The sequence below is a fragment of the Mustela erminea genome, chromosome 12 (assembly GCF_009829155.1).
Source record: "Mustela erminea isolate mMusErm1 chromosome 12, mMusErm1.Pri, whole genome shotgun sequence".
In the NCBI taxonomy this organism is placed as follows: Eukaryota; Metazoa; Chordata; class Mammalia; order Carnivora; family Mustelidae; genus Mustela; species Mustela erminea.
The window spans coordinates 32,085,546-32,100,369 of NC_045625.1; the positions used below are offsets into that span (position 1 = coordinate 32,085,546).

At 54.3% G+C, this 14,824-nt stretch overlaps 1 protein-coding gene across 1 annotated transcript in view; it reads left to right on the plus strand.

The window, feature by feature from the left end:
- Positions 1 to 675: 675 nt before the first annotated feature.
- The window catches only part of GABBR2 (gamma-aminobutyric acid type B receptor subunit 2), a 340,230-nt gene continuing 326,081 nt past the window's right edge, over positions 676 to 14,824 (plus strand). Inside the window, exon 1 of the mRNA XM_032308333.1 lies at positions 676 to 1,078. Coding sequence (XP_032164224.1) covers positions 758 to 1,078 — 321 coding nt within the window. The 5' untranslated portion in view covers positions 676 to 757. The remainder of the gene's footprint in view (positions 1,079 to 14,824) is intronic.

Here is a 14,824-nt window from a genome sequence, read left to right on the forward strand (position 1 = left end):
CAGCTAAGACCTTCTCAGCCAGACCTCCGGGTAGCAGTCCCAAACCACCGTGCAGGAAGCGCTCGGTGGAGCGGCGGCGGCCACGGCGTGTGCCAGCACGCAGTCCTCGTTCCCTCAGCCCCTGTCCCCGGGCGCTCAGATCCCCGGCGGTCGGCGGACAGCGACAGCCCGCTCGGCGGAGGGCCGGGGGCGCGTGTGTGCGTGTGCTGGGAAGGCGGCCCTCCCCGCGGCCGCCCCTGCGCCAGCGCCTCCCCCTCCCCCGGCGCGCACGGCCCGTCCCCGTCCCCGGAGGCGGCCCGAACCGCCGCCGAGCAGCCTCGCCTTCGCCTCCCGCGTTTCCTGCCGCCCGCCCTCCCCCGGCCGGGCTCCAGGGGCTGCCGCGGAGCAGCTCCCGGCGGGAGAGCGGCTCAGAGCGCGCACGGGGGCGGGCGGAGGCGGCCTGGTTCGGGGTGGCCGCGCCGGAGAGAGGCGCGCGCGAAGACGCCGGCCCCCCTCTCGGCGTTCGCTCTCTCGCTCCCCGCCTCCCGCACTCCGCTCGCTCCCACCCCTTCCCGGCGTGATTGATCCGTCACGGGCGCCGCCGCTGCCGCCGCCGCTGCGGCCGTTCTGAGCCGAGCCGGAGCCGGAGCCCGAGCCGGAGCCGGGGCCGGGGCCGGCGCCATTGCGCGGGCGCCGCGGGGAGAGCTTGGCGCGGGGCGGCGGGCCGGGCCAGGCCATGCGGGCCGAGTGAGCCGGCGCCCGCAGCCCGCGGCGCGGCATGGCTTCCCCGCGGAGCTCCGGGCAGCCCGGGCCGCCGCCGCCGCCGCCGCCGCCGCCCGCGCGCCTGCTGCTGCTCCTACTGCTGCCGCTGCTGCTGCCGCTGGCGCCCGGGGCCTGGGGCTGGGCGCGAGGTGCCCCCCGGCCGCCGCCCAGCAGCCCGCCGCTCTCCATCATGGGCCTCATGCCGCTCACCAAGGAGGTGGCCAAGGGCAGCATCGGGCGCGGCGTGCTCCCCGCCGTGGAACTGGCCATCGAGCAGATCCGCAACGAGTCGCTCCTGCGCCCCTACTTCCTCGACCTGCGGCTCTACGACACCGAGGTGAGTGTCCAGCCGCTCGCGCCGTCGGGGCTGTTGGGGGTGGGGGCGGTGGGTGAGGGAGTGCCGAACCGAGGGAAGCTTCGACCCTTGGGCAGAGCCCTGACTGAGCCGCCTGTGCCTTCCGAGGGCACCGCCGGCTGGTGCTTAGTGCTCAGTGCTCAAGCCGGGGTCCCTCTAGGCTTGGCTGGCACAGCTGGTACCAAGATTTGCTGAGCATCTCCCTCTGGGATTGTGTGTGTGTGTGTGTGTGTGTGTGTGTGTGTGTGTGTGTGTGTGTGTTGGGGGGTGGGGGACAGAAGACCGGTTTCCTTTGATCAGAGAAGGAGTGCAGAAGATGGGGACTGGACCCTCTAAAAGGCCTGCCGTGGTTGCCCCTGCCCAGGTCCCGCCGGTGGGGCTGTGGATTGCCGGGTGGGAGAAACAGGCGCAGTGACTGCAAACTGGGCCACCCGGGGCTAGAAGGGCCATGGCCTGCTCGCGGGCCCCCAGGAGAGCCCGTCCGCGCTTTGAAGTCCGGAAGGCTCCGGGACCCGAGGGGCCCGAGCGCGCAGGAGGGCTGGGCGCGTGGTGCGCGCAGGCGGCTCGGAACCCGCACGGCGCGGGCCGCCGGCTCTAAAAGGCTGCTGCCTGAATGTGCCCGGCGCTGCCTGCAGCCGGAGCGATTTTATGGGGAAGATTCCCCCTCGGTTTAGTTGCTCAGAGAGTGCCCCGAGTAGGTCCCGCTGTGGACGCGCGGGGGTGTCCGGCAGCGCCGCTGCTGTTCGCCCTGCGGCTGCAGGCGCAGTTTCTCCGGGCGCAGACTTGGAAGCACGGACTTGGAGCGCAGCAGCGGGCCGGCCCTCTTGGCCTCCTTCTCCGAGGGGAGCCGTGGAGCCCAGAGCTTCGCCTCCCAAGCCCCCTCCTCACTCCCGCAGCGTGGGTTCTGGCTGAAGCCCCAGCGCGGACCTGCAACGCCTGCACGGCTGCTGGAGGGGGTCTGGAGGAGTGATCGCCGGCCGCGCGAGGTCGGGTTTGCGAGTTTTTCCGGACTGAGGGAGCCCCTCGGCTCCTGCCGCGGTGTCTGAGACGCGGCCTGAAGGGGGCAGTGATTTCCTGTGCAGTGCGCTCTGTTGGCGCCTTCAACACCGCGCCAAGCGGGGCCGCGCGCCGGGCTTGACCCCGGCTTCCCGGAGCTCCCCGGGAGCTTCTGCTCCGGCCCAGGTGCCTCTCCTCCCACCCTTCGGAGGGGAGGTCCGCGCTGCCGGTGCAGCCCGGGCTCCGCTTCCTTCTCTGCCTGACCCTTTTTTGTGTGTCCCCTGAGAAAGAGCAGAAATCTGGATAGCATCTTTATTCCCCGCCTCCCCCTTCGCTGATGAACCAGCCTGCTCTGCGCTGTAAATAAAAGGTGAAGGAACGGGTGGCAGTTGGTGGCGGTGCGCACAGGCTGCTGGAAGCTGAGAGCCTTCCTACCCCCCCCCCCCCCGGGAGGATGCAAGCTGGGGGGCTGAGCAGAGCTAAGCCGGGTGTGGAATTATTTCTGAATGACATTCTCATCGCCCTCATCTTTGCGCGAACATTTCAAGTTTTCCGGGGGACTTGTCTGGCACGCAGGAATGCACAGCGCCCCTCAGTTCTGACCTAGGCTTGTCCCCTTGGCGCTGGTTCCCCGTTGCCTCCATACATACTCTTTAGGAAGGGACAGGAAAGAGCCCGTTCTTTGGAGACAGAAATATTTGTAGCCAGGGCAGCCCCGCTTGCATCATCACCAAATGTCAGCTGCACAAGGTTTTCATCACCAGTTTATTCCCTTCAGAAAGCTTCCCTGAAAGAGATTTCACATGAGATTGTTTGTGGCAATGCAGGGATGGGTGCTTGGCTTCAGGGTGTGGGTTGAAGCTTTTACATGTATTTTTTCAAGTGTGTCTCGTTGACTTTCTGAGTGAGAGGGCCCAAAGGCGAGAGGGTAAGGCTCCCAGCTGGAAGGAATCAGCTGAAAGCAGCGTGGGAAGGAGGGCACGGGGCAATCGCAGGCTCACGCAAACAGAGAAGCATCTCCAGCTGTGCGAGGGGCACAGAGCACGGGCTTTGGGGTGGGTCGGACCTGGGTTCTAGTCAGACGCCAGTTACCTTCCCCTTGGGTGACCTTGAGTGGGGTCATTGGATCTGTCTCAGCCTAGATTCTTGCATCTGGAAAAGTGGGGTTGTCGCATGTGCTCGGTCAGCTGGTGATGTGACGCTCCGGGGGATAAGGGCCGTGAGCTGGCAGCCCAGCAGCCAGGGCTCCCTCCGACATGCTGGAAGCACCCACGAAATGTTCCCTGCCTCCCTGCCTTCGTTTTCCTCTGGCGTGGTCCACAAGTAAGACATTGCAGTGTTAGGTGTGATAAAATAGTCATGGCTAAACACAGAGGCTGCTTATTTTGTTTTTCTCACTTCTGAAGTCTCGTGAAGGGTCAGTGAAGTTATCACCAGAAAAAAATAATTCTGACTTATGAGCAAGTACGTATGTTACTTCTTGCCGTGGGCTGTCATATCTGGGAGAACGTGCAGGTGGTATAATACTTCATTTTTTTCAAGTGGCCCATGTCCATAGCAGAGGTGCTTTCTTGCTGAGCCGAAGTAAAGGAGTGCTCCGTTTGTGGGTCATGGCCGCAAAATCCACAGTGATCTGAAGGGTCGTTGGGGCCTGTGTTAGAGTGTCTGGGACTTGTTATAATCAGACGGGTCTTTGCAGAGTGTGTGTACTCACTAATCCTTTCCCCAGCCCTGTCACTAGACTTGAACACAAGGCGGACGTGGTGAGTGGATTTTGGCTGGCTTTGCTGCCTTTTGCTACCACTCAAGGACCAGAGGCTGTGAACAGCCAGGAGGGACCTGGGTCCTCTTAGTCTTCAAAGAGATGGAAATTTACCAAGTAATGGGTTAATCTGATCACTGGGAGAGCCTCTCTCAATAAAAGACCCTCCTGCCTGAATTTCTTTAGGTTGACCCTCTTACTGTAATTACAATAACAATAAACTGTTCAAAGCCCCATTCAGTGCCTTGTGTTCCTAAAAATGAAACATCCCACCCAAGCATCTGCGAGTGAAGACCTCTTTTCCCTGCTGTAGATAAAATCCGTATCCCAAAGTAGAGCTGAGTATATATAAAACACCAGTGAGACAACTGAACATACAAATAAAAAAAAGCATCAGAAACCATATAGAAGCATGGACGTTACTATACCAAGAACCTGGGTTATTGCAATTTTGTGCATTACATTTTAGCTCTGAGCTTCCTGGCAGTCAAGGTAAAAAGGTGAAAATGGTGGGTTACATTACTTACATGTTTGATTAAAAGATTCTGAAGGACCACGTCTTTTTAAAAAAGTTTCTCAGGAGATTCAGAATGTCGTTCACATGTCGTTTCTCATTCTTCAGTTACCAGATTAATAAAATTAAATAATAACCAAGGGATGAGTTAAGAAATAGTGTTTTCTGCTTTGATTAAAGGAATGTTCATTTTAGAAAAAAGGAAAATTAGAAGCCTGAAGAAAAATAATAATGGCTCGTAATCCACCTGTACAAAGACAATTACACCTAACAATTACCAGTATTTCATTCTAGTTGCTAGTTTTTACTATTTTAGGTACTTGAGATCTCACTCTTTGTGCCCTTTTATATTTTGTTTCATTAATTTAACGTTATATTGGGGGTACTTCCCCATGTCCTCAATTGCAAAGATGATTTCGAGTGGCTGCATACTATTCTATCCTACTGTCCTATCCTGTTTATGGTGTACCATAAATATTGTCATTCCCCTATTGTCGGCTGTATATGTTTTCCCACTTTTATTATATTTTTATTATATTTTATTATATATTTTGTTATATTTTATTATTATATGTATTCCCACATATTATTATGTGATAAACTTAGGGAAAGTTCAGGGGGCCAAGGGAGTACATTCTAGGTGTGCACCTGTTAGGAGGGCTAGCCTGCTGCAGGGATCCAGCTTGGAAATCCAGGGGCAGCCTAGCGGTAGGGGAGTGTGTCCTTCCCTGGAGCAGCTTTGCAAATATCTGTTCTCTCATTCACGGTGGGTGCTTTAGAAATAGCCCAGGCAACTGGTGGAGGGAGCCTGAGCTTTTCAAGGATGTATGAGTCCAGTTCAGCAGGCACTAATTGAGCACCTACTACAGTCACTGGTGCTGCAGAAGGGAACAAAACCCAGTCTTGGGCTCGAAGAGGAGCTGGTACATAGGGGAGAACAGGGCTCTAGTGCACAGTGGCCATTTTCAAGGTTAGCTAGAAAGGGGCTGTGGGGATGACTGCACAGTTCTATGAACATCCCAAAACTGTAGACTCGTATACTTCAAAAGAATGAACGTTATGGTGTATGAATGTATTTCAATACAGCTGTTCTTAGAAATAAAAAGGTAGAAAATGAGCCCTTTCAAATCAGACTACCTCTTCTCTGTGGTTCCAGCCCCACTACCCAGCATGGTACCTGGCCCTGAGGAGCTGTATTGCTTAGGACTCCTTGAAAGTGATAGAAACGCCACTTTAACTGGTTCATGTGACTGAAAAGTCCTGGAGTAGGCTGTCTTCAGGCATGGCTGAATCCAGGGACTGAAATGCAATCTTAAAAAATGTCTCTCTCTTTCTCTCCATCTCTTGGCTCTGTTTTTCTCTGTTTGGCTTCACTCTCAGGCAGGCCCTACCCATGTGGTGGCACAAATGGCCCCTACCAGCTGCAAATTTACACACTTCCAGTTTAGAAACTCCAGTAAGAGGAGTGTTCCTTTCCCAAATGTTTCAGCCAAAGTCCCAAACTCAGCTCTCATTGGCTTGAATAGGGTCATGTGTCCATCCCCGAGCCAATCCCAAGACCCTGATGGTCTGGGACATCAGCCAGCTTTTCGTGGAGGGAGAGGGCAGGGAGGTCAGCCCTTGCCCAACCGCATGAGCAGGGAGTGAAGGAAGGTGTTTCCTCGAAGGATGTCCAAGGCTGTTGAAGGTGTAGATGCCAGGGGTATCTGATTGTAGATGTCCACAAAGACAGGCACTGGGAAATGCTACATTCAAGAAAGAGACCAGGCATGCTAAGGGCTTTGAGAGAAAGGGAAGATCATATCTAGGTCAAGAGAGGCCTCCTGGAGAAGTGGAAATCAAGATGGGCCGGAAAGGGCCAATGTCATGTTGACATAGAGAAGCAGGGACTCAGGGAAGGGGGGGTTGGATCCCAGGAAGGAGCCCCAAGATCAAAGGAGGGAGGGAGAAACAGTGTGAGGTGTTTGGGGAGCATTGACTTGTTGTGCTTTCCCCCAAGTGTAGGGACTGTGGAGGGGTAGGGAGCCTGTTGCTGGGTGTGGAAGGCCTCGAATAACATGTTGAGAAAGTTGGACTTTATTCTGGAACTAGGAGGAGCCGTGTGTAGGTGGTGGTTTTGAACATGGATGTAATATGATCAGGGCCTGGTGGGAAGGCAGAGCCTAGATGGTAGACAGATGAGCTGGAGACTGAGAAGCCAGGAAGCTTCTCCAGCCATTGAAGGGTGAGATGCTGAACTTGAACCGAGGTGGACAGGCAGTGAGAGGGTGTGGAGGAGAATAGGCAGCACTGAGACCTGCCGGGGCGAGAGGGACAACAGGGAGGGACCCATGGGTAGGAGTTCTGGCAGGCAGGAGTCACTAAGTCCAGGCACTGCGCTGCAGGGGCACGAGGAGGGAGCAGCCCAGCAGGGGTGAGGCTAGGCACAGAATGGCAGACTTCCTTTCAGACCCTTCAGCTCTGCAGGGACCTCATACCTGTTGGATGAGCTCTTCGATAGCTCAGGAGCCCTGGGTTTGTATCCCTGTTGGGTACCACTTCCCTGCTTGGTGACCCCGGGCCAGGCACTTTGCCTCCCTTTTGTCATCTATAAAATGGGGCTCACAGATGCGACCACCCTGGTAAGGTAGTCAGGTCACTGCTTGGTACCCTGCGAGTGCCCAGTAAATACCCGCTTCTTGGTTGTCACCATTGCCATCATTCCTGTGCCATATGGGGACAATTATGCTGACCTCACAGGGCCGCCAGGAAGAATGGATATTTTAGATGTGGAACCTCACGACATGATGTAACGTAAGGCAGTGTTATCTGTCGTGCCGTGTGCCGACACCGCGCTGCCGAGTGGGGAGCTGGAGGAAGGGGGTTCGAGCACCCCATCTTCCCCTCTGTCGTGTATCCTGGCATGTACTCTTTCTCCCCGCGCCAAGCTCTAGCTCCGTGAGAGCAGGTCATCAGTGAGCGTCTGCTGAACGGCACTGTGAGTGAGTAAATTCCAATCTCCTTTCTGAATTAGCCTCCCACCGAATGAAGAGTTTGTCCCAATCATCTCTCCCCACCATGAGCACGGGATTCAGGTGACCCCATCTATCAGGATTAAGTGGACTGTCAGGCTGTAGCTGCCTCCTGCCTATTCCCACCCAGAGCAACGCCATGCTGCTCCCATGGGAGGGCAGTGCCCTTGGCCATGCCAGCCCCCAACCAATTCCCCAGACCCAGCCAGCCACCCATGGGGGGCGGTGGGTGGAACACCCATGCTATGGCCTGTTTGGCCCTTGGTATTGGGCTAAAAGTTCAACTTAAGTTTATCTTTGACAAGGGCTTCTTCCTGTGTTTGGCCTACTCTCCCCCAGGCACAGAGTACCATCAGCTTCCTCACGCGGAGATCAGCGGGGAAGTAAGCAAGCTGAAAGGGCAGGACAGCCGTGAAAATAGAGGTGCTGAACAGATACGTGTGGGACACACGTCTTTTGTCAGTCAGGGTGAACTAGGTCCTGCTGCTTTAACAAACAAAACCTGATATCTCTGTTGCCTACATAATACAATTTCCCTGTCGCTTACCCAAATTCCAGAGTGTGTTAGAAATGCTCCTGAGGGGCTCGCCTCCAAGTGGGAACACAAGGAGCCGGGCAGATTTGGGGTGTGACTCTCCCATCTTGTGACTTCGAGGAGATGGGGGTAGGGAGGGATTCGTGGGGAAGGCATCCTGGATTTTTAACCATCTTTACTTGGAAGTGACACAGGCATTGTTTCTACTCTTATTCCGTTGACCATAAATAGTCACGGGTCAAGCCAGCTTCAAGGGAGGGTAGGCAGTGTCACGGAGCAGGCGGGTGCCATGCAGACTTGTCGTTCTGGGTCCTTCAGGAAGTAGACGCCAAGACGGATTTAGAAGCAGAAGAGCTCTTGGAGGGGGCGGGGTGGGGATGCCTCTGGAAGACAGAAGAGGAGGTGGGGAGACGCTTGGCCCATGACACCAGGCTGATAGTGGGAACGGAGGGCAAAGGAGAGATGGGTAGGAAGAGGCTCAGCAAGTCTGGGCCTGTCAGTGGGCTGCTCTGGGGCAAAGTCTGCCCATAGAGGGCTCCCACATCGGACCGAGTCCCTGCCCAGCTTGGTCACCGACCGCAGGCTGCCTGGAGATTGTGTCCTTAGTGGAGTTAAATATGGTGACAGAGTTGAAGCTTCAGCAAAAGCCATCAGCTGTAGGTTCTGCCTGCAGAGGAGATCCGACCGGCCCACCTACACAGCTGTGCAGGCACTACCCGCTTCTGCCTCAGTGCCCTAGGGCAGCACACTCTAGCTGATAGAACTTTCTGCAGGTCCTGCCACACAGCTATGGATGCGACATGAACCTCTCCCTCCAGGAGCTCACGGTCTAAGTAGCTGTTCACAACAGACAGAAACCATTGCACGTAGCATGAGCCAAACTGTGGTAGTGGATCGGAGGAAGGCGACCCCCTTCTGGAGGCCGTTTGGCCATTCCCTATGTGAATGTAAGTGGTTCCTTGTCGCTAACCTTTTTGGTTATTTAATTTGATTATAGGAAGGTCAGAAAATTAAATGGTGTAGTTCACCCCATGAGCATCTCTATTCATCTGCTCCTTTATTTTATTCTTATTCTCTCTGCTTATGTAACAAGGTACAGGGCGGCTGGTGAGATGCTTTTCTCTCTGTACCTTTCGAGGAAAAAGCAGGTGTACCAGGCTGGAGCCGTGGGGGTGTGAGCCCCACGTGAGGTTGGCGGTCTGGGTCCTGGTGCTCGGTTAGCTGTTGAGATGGTGAGGAAGTTCTTGCTTCTCTCTGTGAATTGTAGCATGGCTGGAGGGGCTCTGCTCCCTTGTAAGCACGGTGAGAGCAGGTGCTGGGTGTGCCTGGCTCCCTTGTGGCCCCTTGAGGCACTGGCTCAGGGCCAGGCACAGAGCAGGAGCTCAATAAGTATTTATTGAACAAACAAATACATCTAAAAGCTTAGGACGCAGCTCTCTAGTTCTAAGAGGATTAATGGGCATAGTTTTCACAAATTGAGGAGCTGTTCCATATGCCAAGCCATGTGAGCTTCCTGCTTGCTTTTTGTTTGTCTGCATTCTTGTTATTTGGTACTTTGGCGGTCCCTGTAACTGTGGAGTGCAAAGGTTACTTGCTGGATGTTCCAATAGAAGATTCTCCTCTCCCCTGACAAATGTGCACGGCATCTTCCAAGGTACATGAAAACTTAGGAAATAAATACTTTGCAGCATCTGAGAACTATTATGGTTTTAGGTGGTTTATTGGAACAGTCCTCTAAACCAGCAGGTGGTGGGTGTAGGAATCAGGTTGTGATATCCTATTCCCACCTCCAGGGAACGTGAGCCCCAGCAGAGGCTGGACTGGGCTCTGGTCCTAGTAGAAATTGCAGGAACGGAGCCAAGTCATCAGCCTCGGTGAGCCAGGTGGTCCAGTGACAGATCTGGGGATAGTGAATGAAGAGGTCTCCTGGGATCCTCTGGAGAGCAAGACTTGTTCCACGCTCCCTGCTCCCGGGCTGGAAGCTTCTGCTCTTTATCCTTCCATGGTCAAGACTGACTCAGGAAGGGGCTAACCGTCCTGAGGGTGACCGTCTCCCTGATCTGGTTTTGGTCGGGACCCCAAATCAGATAACCCAGTTTATTAGAATCATGTGCAAAATAAGAGTAAAACAGTTAGGAGCTGAGCTTTGGGGTCTGAGAATTCTTGCTCGAGTAAAGGGCATGAACCTTGTGGCACCTTTTGGGGCCGATGGGGGACTCCTTTGGCAGTTTTCCTACTTTTCTGGTCTTTCTGAACAGTGCGCATCGCTGGAAGGGTGAAGTGTCATTGTCATCTAGAAAATTAGTGGTAGATCCAGAGTACGGAGTAAATGGATTCATCTGTCTTCATCAGTGCCCACGTTCCCCAGCTGCTGGCTAAAGTGGACCCCTGTCCTGCCGCTTGGCAAGGACATCATCAGTCACCATTCAGATAAAATCTAGCCAAAGAAAGACTTCGAGGAGTGATGCATTATTGCTGCTCTCGTGGCGCGGGGTCAGGAGGTGGCACAGAGAAAATGATATTTTCACACTCTGCTTATGATCCACTCGACTTTGTTCAGAGGGAACCGATTCTGAAAGCAACAGTCATCCTTATAATAATCACTCTATTATCCAAATCACTTTGTTTCTAGAACTGCCCGTTCACTGAAGCTTTTCTGAGAATGCCCAGAATTCTTTCAGGGATTTAACCAGCAGGCGGAGACCTGGAAGCCCACCCTGTGGCATGCGATCAGAGCCCATGCACTGGCTCCCACCGAAGCTGGTGTAGACTGCCTTGACCTTGACAGGAGAGAGGGCTCCTTTGTCACTTCATACAGTGTCTTCTGGGGGTCTGACTGACCCCTCTGAGCTCCTTGCTGGACTCTGTGAGCTCTAGAAACACTGGAAAGCCCTTGGAGAGCTTCTAATCTTGTTACAAAAGAAGGAAAAGGGAATGGAAGCGTTTAGTTGCAAGGGTGCAGGGGAAGAAGAGGGTATAGCAGCAGCAAGAACTCACCTGTATCCCAGGCTCAGCATACATCCGTCCCTGCATCAGTCTCTTTGTAGGGTTCGCTGAGGGGATCCTCTCTACATCCTGTTGGGGCAGGTGCCATCAGCGCGCTCGGGTTGCAGGTGAGGCTTGGCGCGGTCATGGGACATGATGGCCAACCAAGCGGTGAGCTGGCATTTCAATGCAGATGGTCTGACCTTGATGCCCAAAGATTGAGCACCAAGGGAGCGGCATCCTCCCGCAGTTTCTTACCTTCCTCCCGTAGAGGCAAGTGGCACATGTTGCTGGTGGCTGATGCTTTTCTTATTTTATTTTGTGAACTTCATGCAACCCCTCAGCTCCCTCCAGCTCTGCCCCGCCCTCTCCCTTTCCCCTGTTCCACACAGCCAGCCCTGTGCTCTCTCCTCACTTTGAGCGCGTCTGTCTGCACACCTGGCTCCCACAGATCCACTCTTTGCTCGCCTTGCACCTGCGGAGCTTGTCACCTCCTGCGGTGTTTACTGGGGGTGTCAGTGTTTGTGTCTATGTGTGTCTCTCCTGGATTACCTCGACGGCAGCGGTGCTGCCTCCTTTGTACCTGAGGCTTGGTGCAGGGCCTGGGCTGGGTGTGGGGCATGTGGAGATGAACCACGGCCGCTGTGCTCTCAAAGGCACACAGCAAGGCTGCCTGGCATTGTCACCTTGCAGCATGAGAAGGGTGAGGTGACAGGCCAGGGGTAGGGGCTCTTCCCCAGGTGCAGAGGACAGTTAGGACCACTGCCTCAGCACTCTGACCAGGTGGCCTCGCTGCCTGACACCTTCCAGAGACTCCCCTTGTTCTGGGAATAGGAACAAAACCTCTCTTGGTGGCCCTGGAGGCCCCAAGGGTCTGCCCGGCCCACTCCCCAGCCTCGGTGCTGCCTGCTCTCCCTTCCTACTCTGGACTAGACACACGGTCCTCTCAGTTTCTCAGGTGAGTGTGCTCCCTCCCCCTGCTCTGCACAGGGCCTTTGCACAAGCTGTTCCATGGTCTGAAACACTTTCGCCACCTCTGTTCATCTCTTAGACACCAGCTCAAGTGGGATTTGTCTATCCTCCCTGATTGGGAAGAATCCTTTGCCCCATTTTCTCTGAGAATCATAAAACTTTCCACTCTAGGGCTTACCACAATGGCAGTTTTATGTTTGCTGGACTCTTTGATCCCTCTTGGTCTTCCGTGTTCCCGTGGGGGGCCGCGAACTCCATAAGTGCAGGAACAGCTCTGTTTGGGCTCCCTGTAGTGCCCAGCCCAGTTCCTGGTACGTAACTGGTGCTCGGCAGATATCTGTGGGATGAATGGGTGAGAGCTGACGGGCTCCCGGGGCCGATCTGCATGTTGACAATGTCTTGCTGTGTGATGTCCAGTGCCTGTGGGGAAAAGACCGTGACCTTTGGAATCCGGCGATGTGCGCCCGCGTGCTGCCCCCACCACTCACCCCACACCTTGGGCTATGCTCTGTGGAATGGGAACGCCACTGTCTCAGGGGGTTCTTTTGGAGGTTGGCCTAGAACGTTCGTGTAAAGCACTGAGCACATGGGACACATTGAGTAGGCGCCCACTAAATTTCACTGTCACTTATTATAATGTAAGTGAACGTGTAAAATGCTGTATAGTCACGTTCAGTGGGAGCGTCTGTATGAGGCGAAGCAAAAAAGCGTGTGATCTGTGTATGAGCATCACTGGATGGGTTTTCAATATGGCTCTTTCCAACGCCAACCCTGGGATGACTTGACACGCACTGGGAGCTCAGGGGTGAACTTCCCTGGCCTGTTGTCTCTGGCGATGCCCTCAGAGCTCTGTGTCGTCACTGCTGGCTATTGTCCCTCGCTTCACCTGTCTGCACGCTGGGCCAGCCCACGAGGACAGGCATGTCATTTATCTGGTCCCTGCCATGTCCCAGTGCCCAGCACAGAGCCTGCAGGTGCTTGGTAATATCTGGGAGGGAATGAAGGCCTTTGTGTCCAAGCACCTCGCAAGGCCTCTGGCACATTGTAAGTGTTTAGCAAATGTTTCTTGCATGAGTGGTGCTAAACGCAATGTAAAATATAACAATTTTGGATAAAATCACAACTGTGCCCTAAATGGAGCAGAGGGAGAAGACGTTATCAGGCATCTGTGAGGAATGGATTGTTTCAGTTGAATACTGTGTTTGACGGCTGGAGAGAAATGTCATGGTGTTCGCTTGTGATGAGACACATTTCCTTTTAGGCTCAGGACAAATCTGTTAGCTTAGAGGGCAGGGCAGTGTGGTAGGAAGAGCTCTGCGTGCCCCGTGGATGACCATCTCTCATACTCAGTGCTGGAGGACCATGAACTAGTCATTCAACTTTTCTACGCCTTAGTGTTACCATCTGTAAAATGGGAATGATAATGGTGGTTCCCCCACCCCCACTCCCGACCCCGCCCCGGTTCTCCATGGGGTTATTATAGAGATCGTTGATGCGGGGAGGGGGAGAGAAGGAGCAGAGAGAGGGGAAGAGAAATAGATTAATGTGAAAGTGTTTACAAAAGCTGTAAAGAGTTACAAATAAAAGATACGCCTGAAACTAAGCACAAAGAGTAATTAATTCTGGGTTGTTCGTCTCAGGGCCTTTGGCTGTTTCCAATAACATCTTAATAAAAGACACCGAGATGTTGTTCACACGGGTGATTCATTCAACTTCCTAATAAAGAAGGAAGGCACAGTATTAGATTAGAACAGTGTGAGAGCGGAGAGGCTGGGGGCTGAGGTTTTCTGACCCTAACTGGCACTCTTACAGAAGCATCTAGAACAAGACGTAGGGAACGCGTCTTCCTCTCAAGCATCGGACGCCTTTGGTCATCAGAAGTCCAGCCATCCATCTTCGGCACATGTCAGACCCAGGACCACCCACAGCCAAACTATCTCACAAGGGTCCCTGGGCAGAAATTTGGGGCCATGAGAATGAGTGAGGGCTGTCTGCTGTGAGAAGTGATAGGGGTTCAGGCCAGCACTGGGCTGGGTGCTTTCACACGTGCACCCACGAAGGCAAGGGGTCATAGAAAGAGCTTGGTCTTTTAGCCAGAAAAGCCAGGTCCACCCCTAATCCCTGCTGGGTGACTTGTGGTGGCCGCTTTTCTTGGGCCTCCCTTCTCCGACGTGTACCATGGAGGTTTGGGAGTGGATAACCAGCATTGTTTGTGGGGACTAGATAAAACTATGTGGACCAGCTGCCCAGTGGGTGTTCATACAGATGCCACAGGGTGGAGTGCCTGGTGGGAATGTGATGCGCTTCTGTCCTGGTGTATGGTCAGGGCAGAAAGTCGTAAGACTGGCCTCTGAGAGCAACTCTGGTTCTGGTTCCTGAGGTGAGGCCCTCTGTTGTGTTTTTATTTTTTAAAAGATTTTATTTATTTTTGAGATAGAGAATGAGAACAAGCAGAGGAGAGAGGCAGAGGGCGAGGGGGAAGCAGGTTCTCCACTGAGCAGGAAGCCTGATGTGGGGCTTGATCCCAGGACCCTGAGACCATGACCTGAGCCGAAGGCAGACACTTAATGACTGAGCCATCCAGGCGCCCTCTGTTGTGTTTTAGTTGGAGTCAACTGGATGGCCCTGTCACTGAACACTTAGAAAGCCAAGGGCTTACAGTTGGGGGGAGGCAGGGACATGGAAGAAGGGCTGGCTCTGTATTCAGATAACATTCTAGACGCCCCTCCTTTACTGTTAGGAAGCTTCAGGGTTGCTGGCGTCAGGAGTCCCACTGTCTGAAGAACACAGAGGCCCTTGGAAGAGCAGTGAGACTGACTCCCTCTGTCCAAACTTAACATCTGCAGAGCCTCTTCTGAGGAGGGCTGGAACCCTGAGCAGGGTCAGCTTCGGGGGAGGGCAAAATAAGCTCCCAGAGGAAATTTGCTTGGAGAGGCAGGTGGGGTAGGGATTC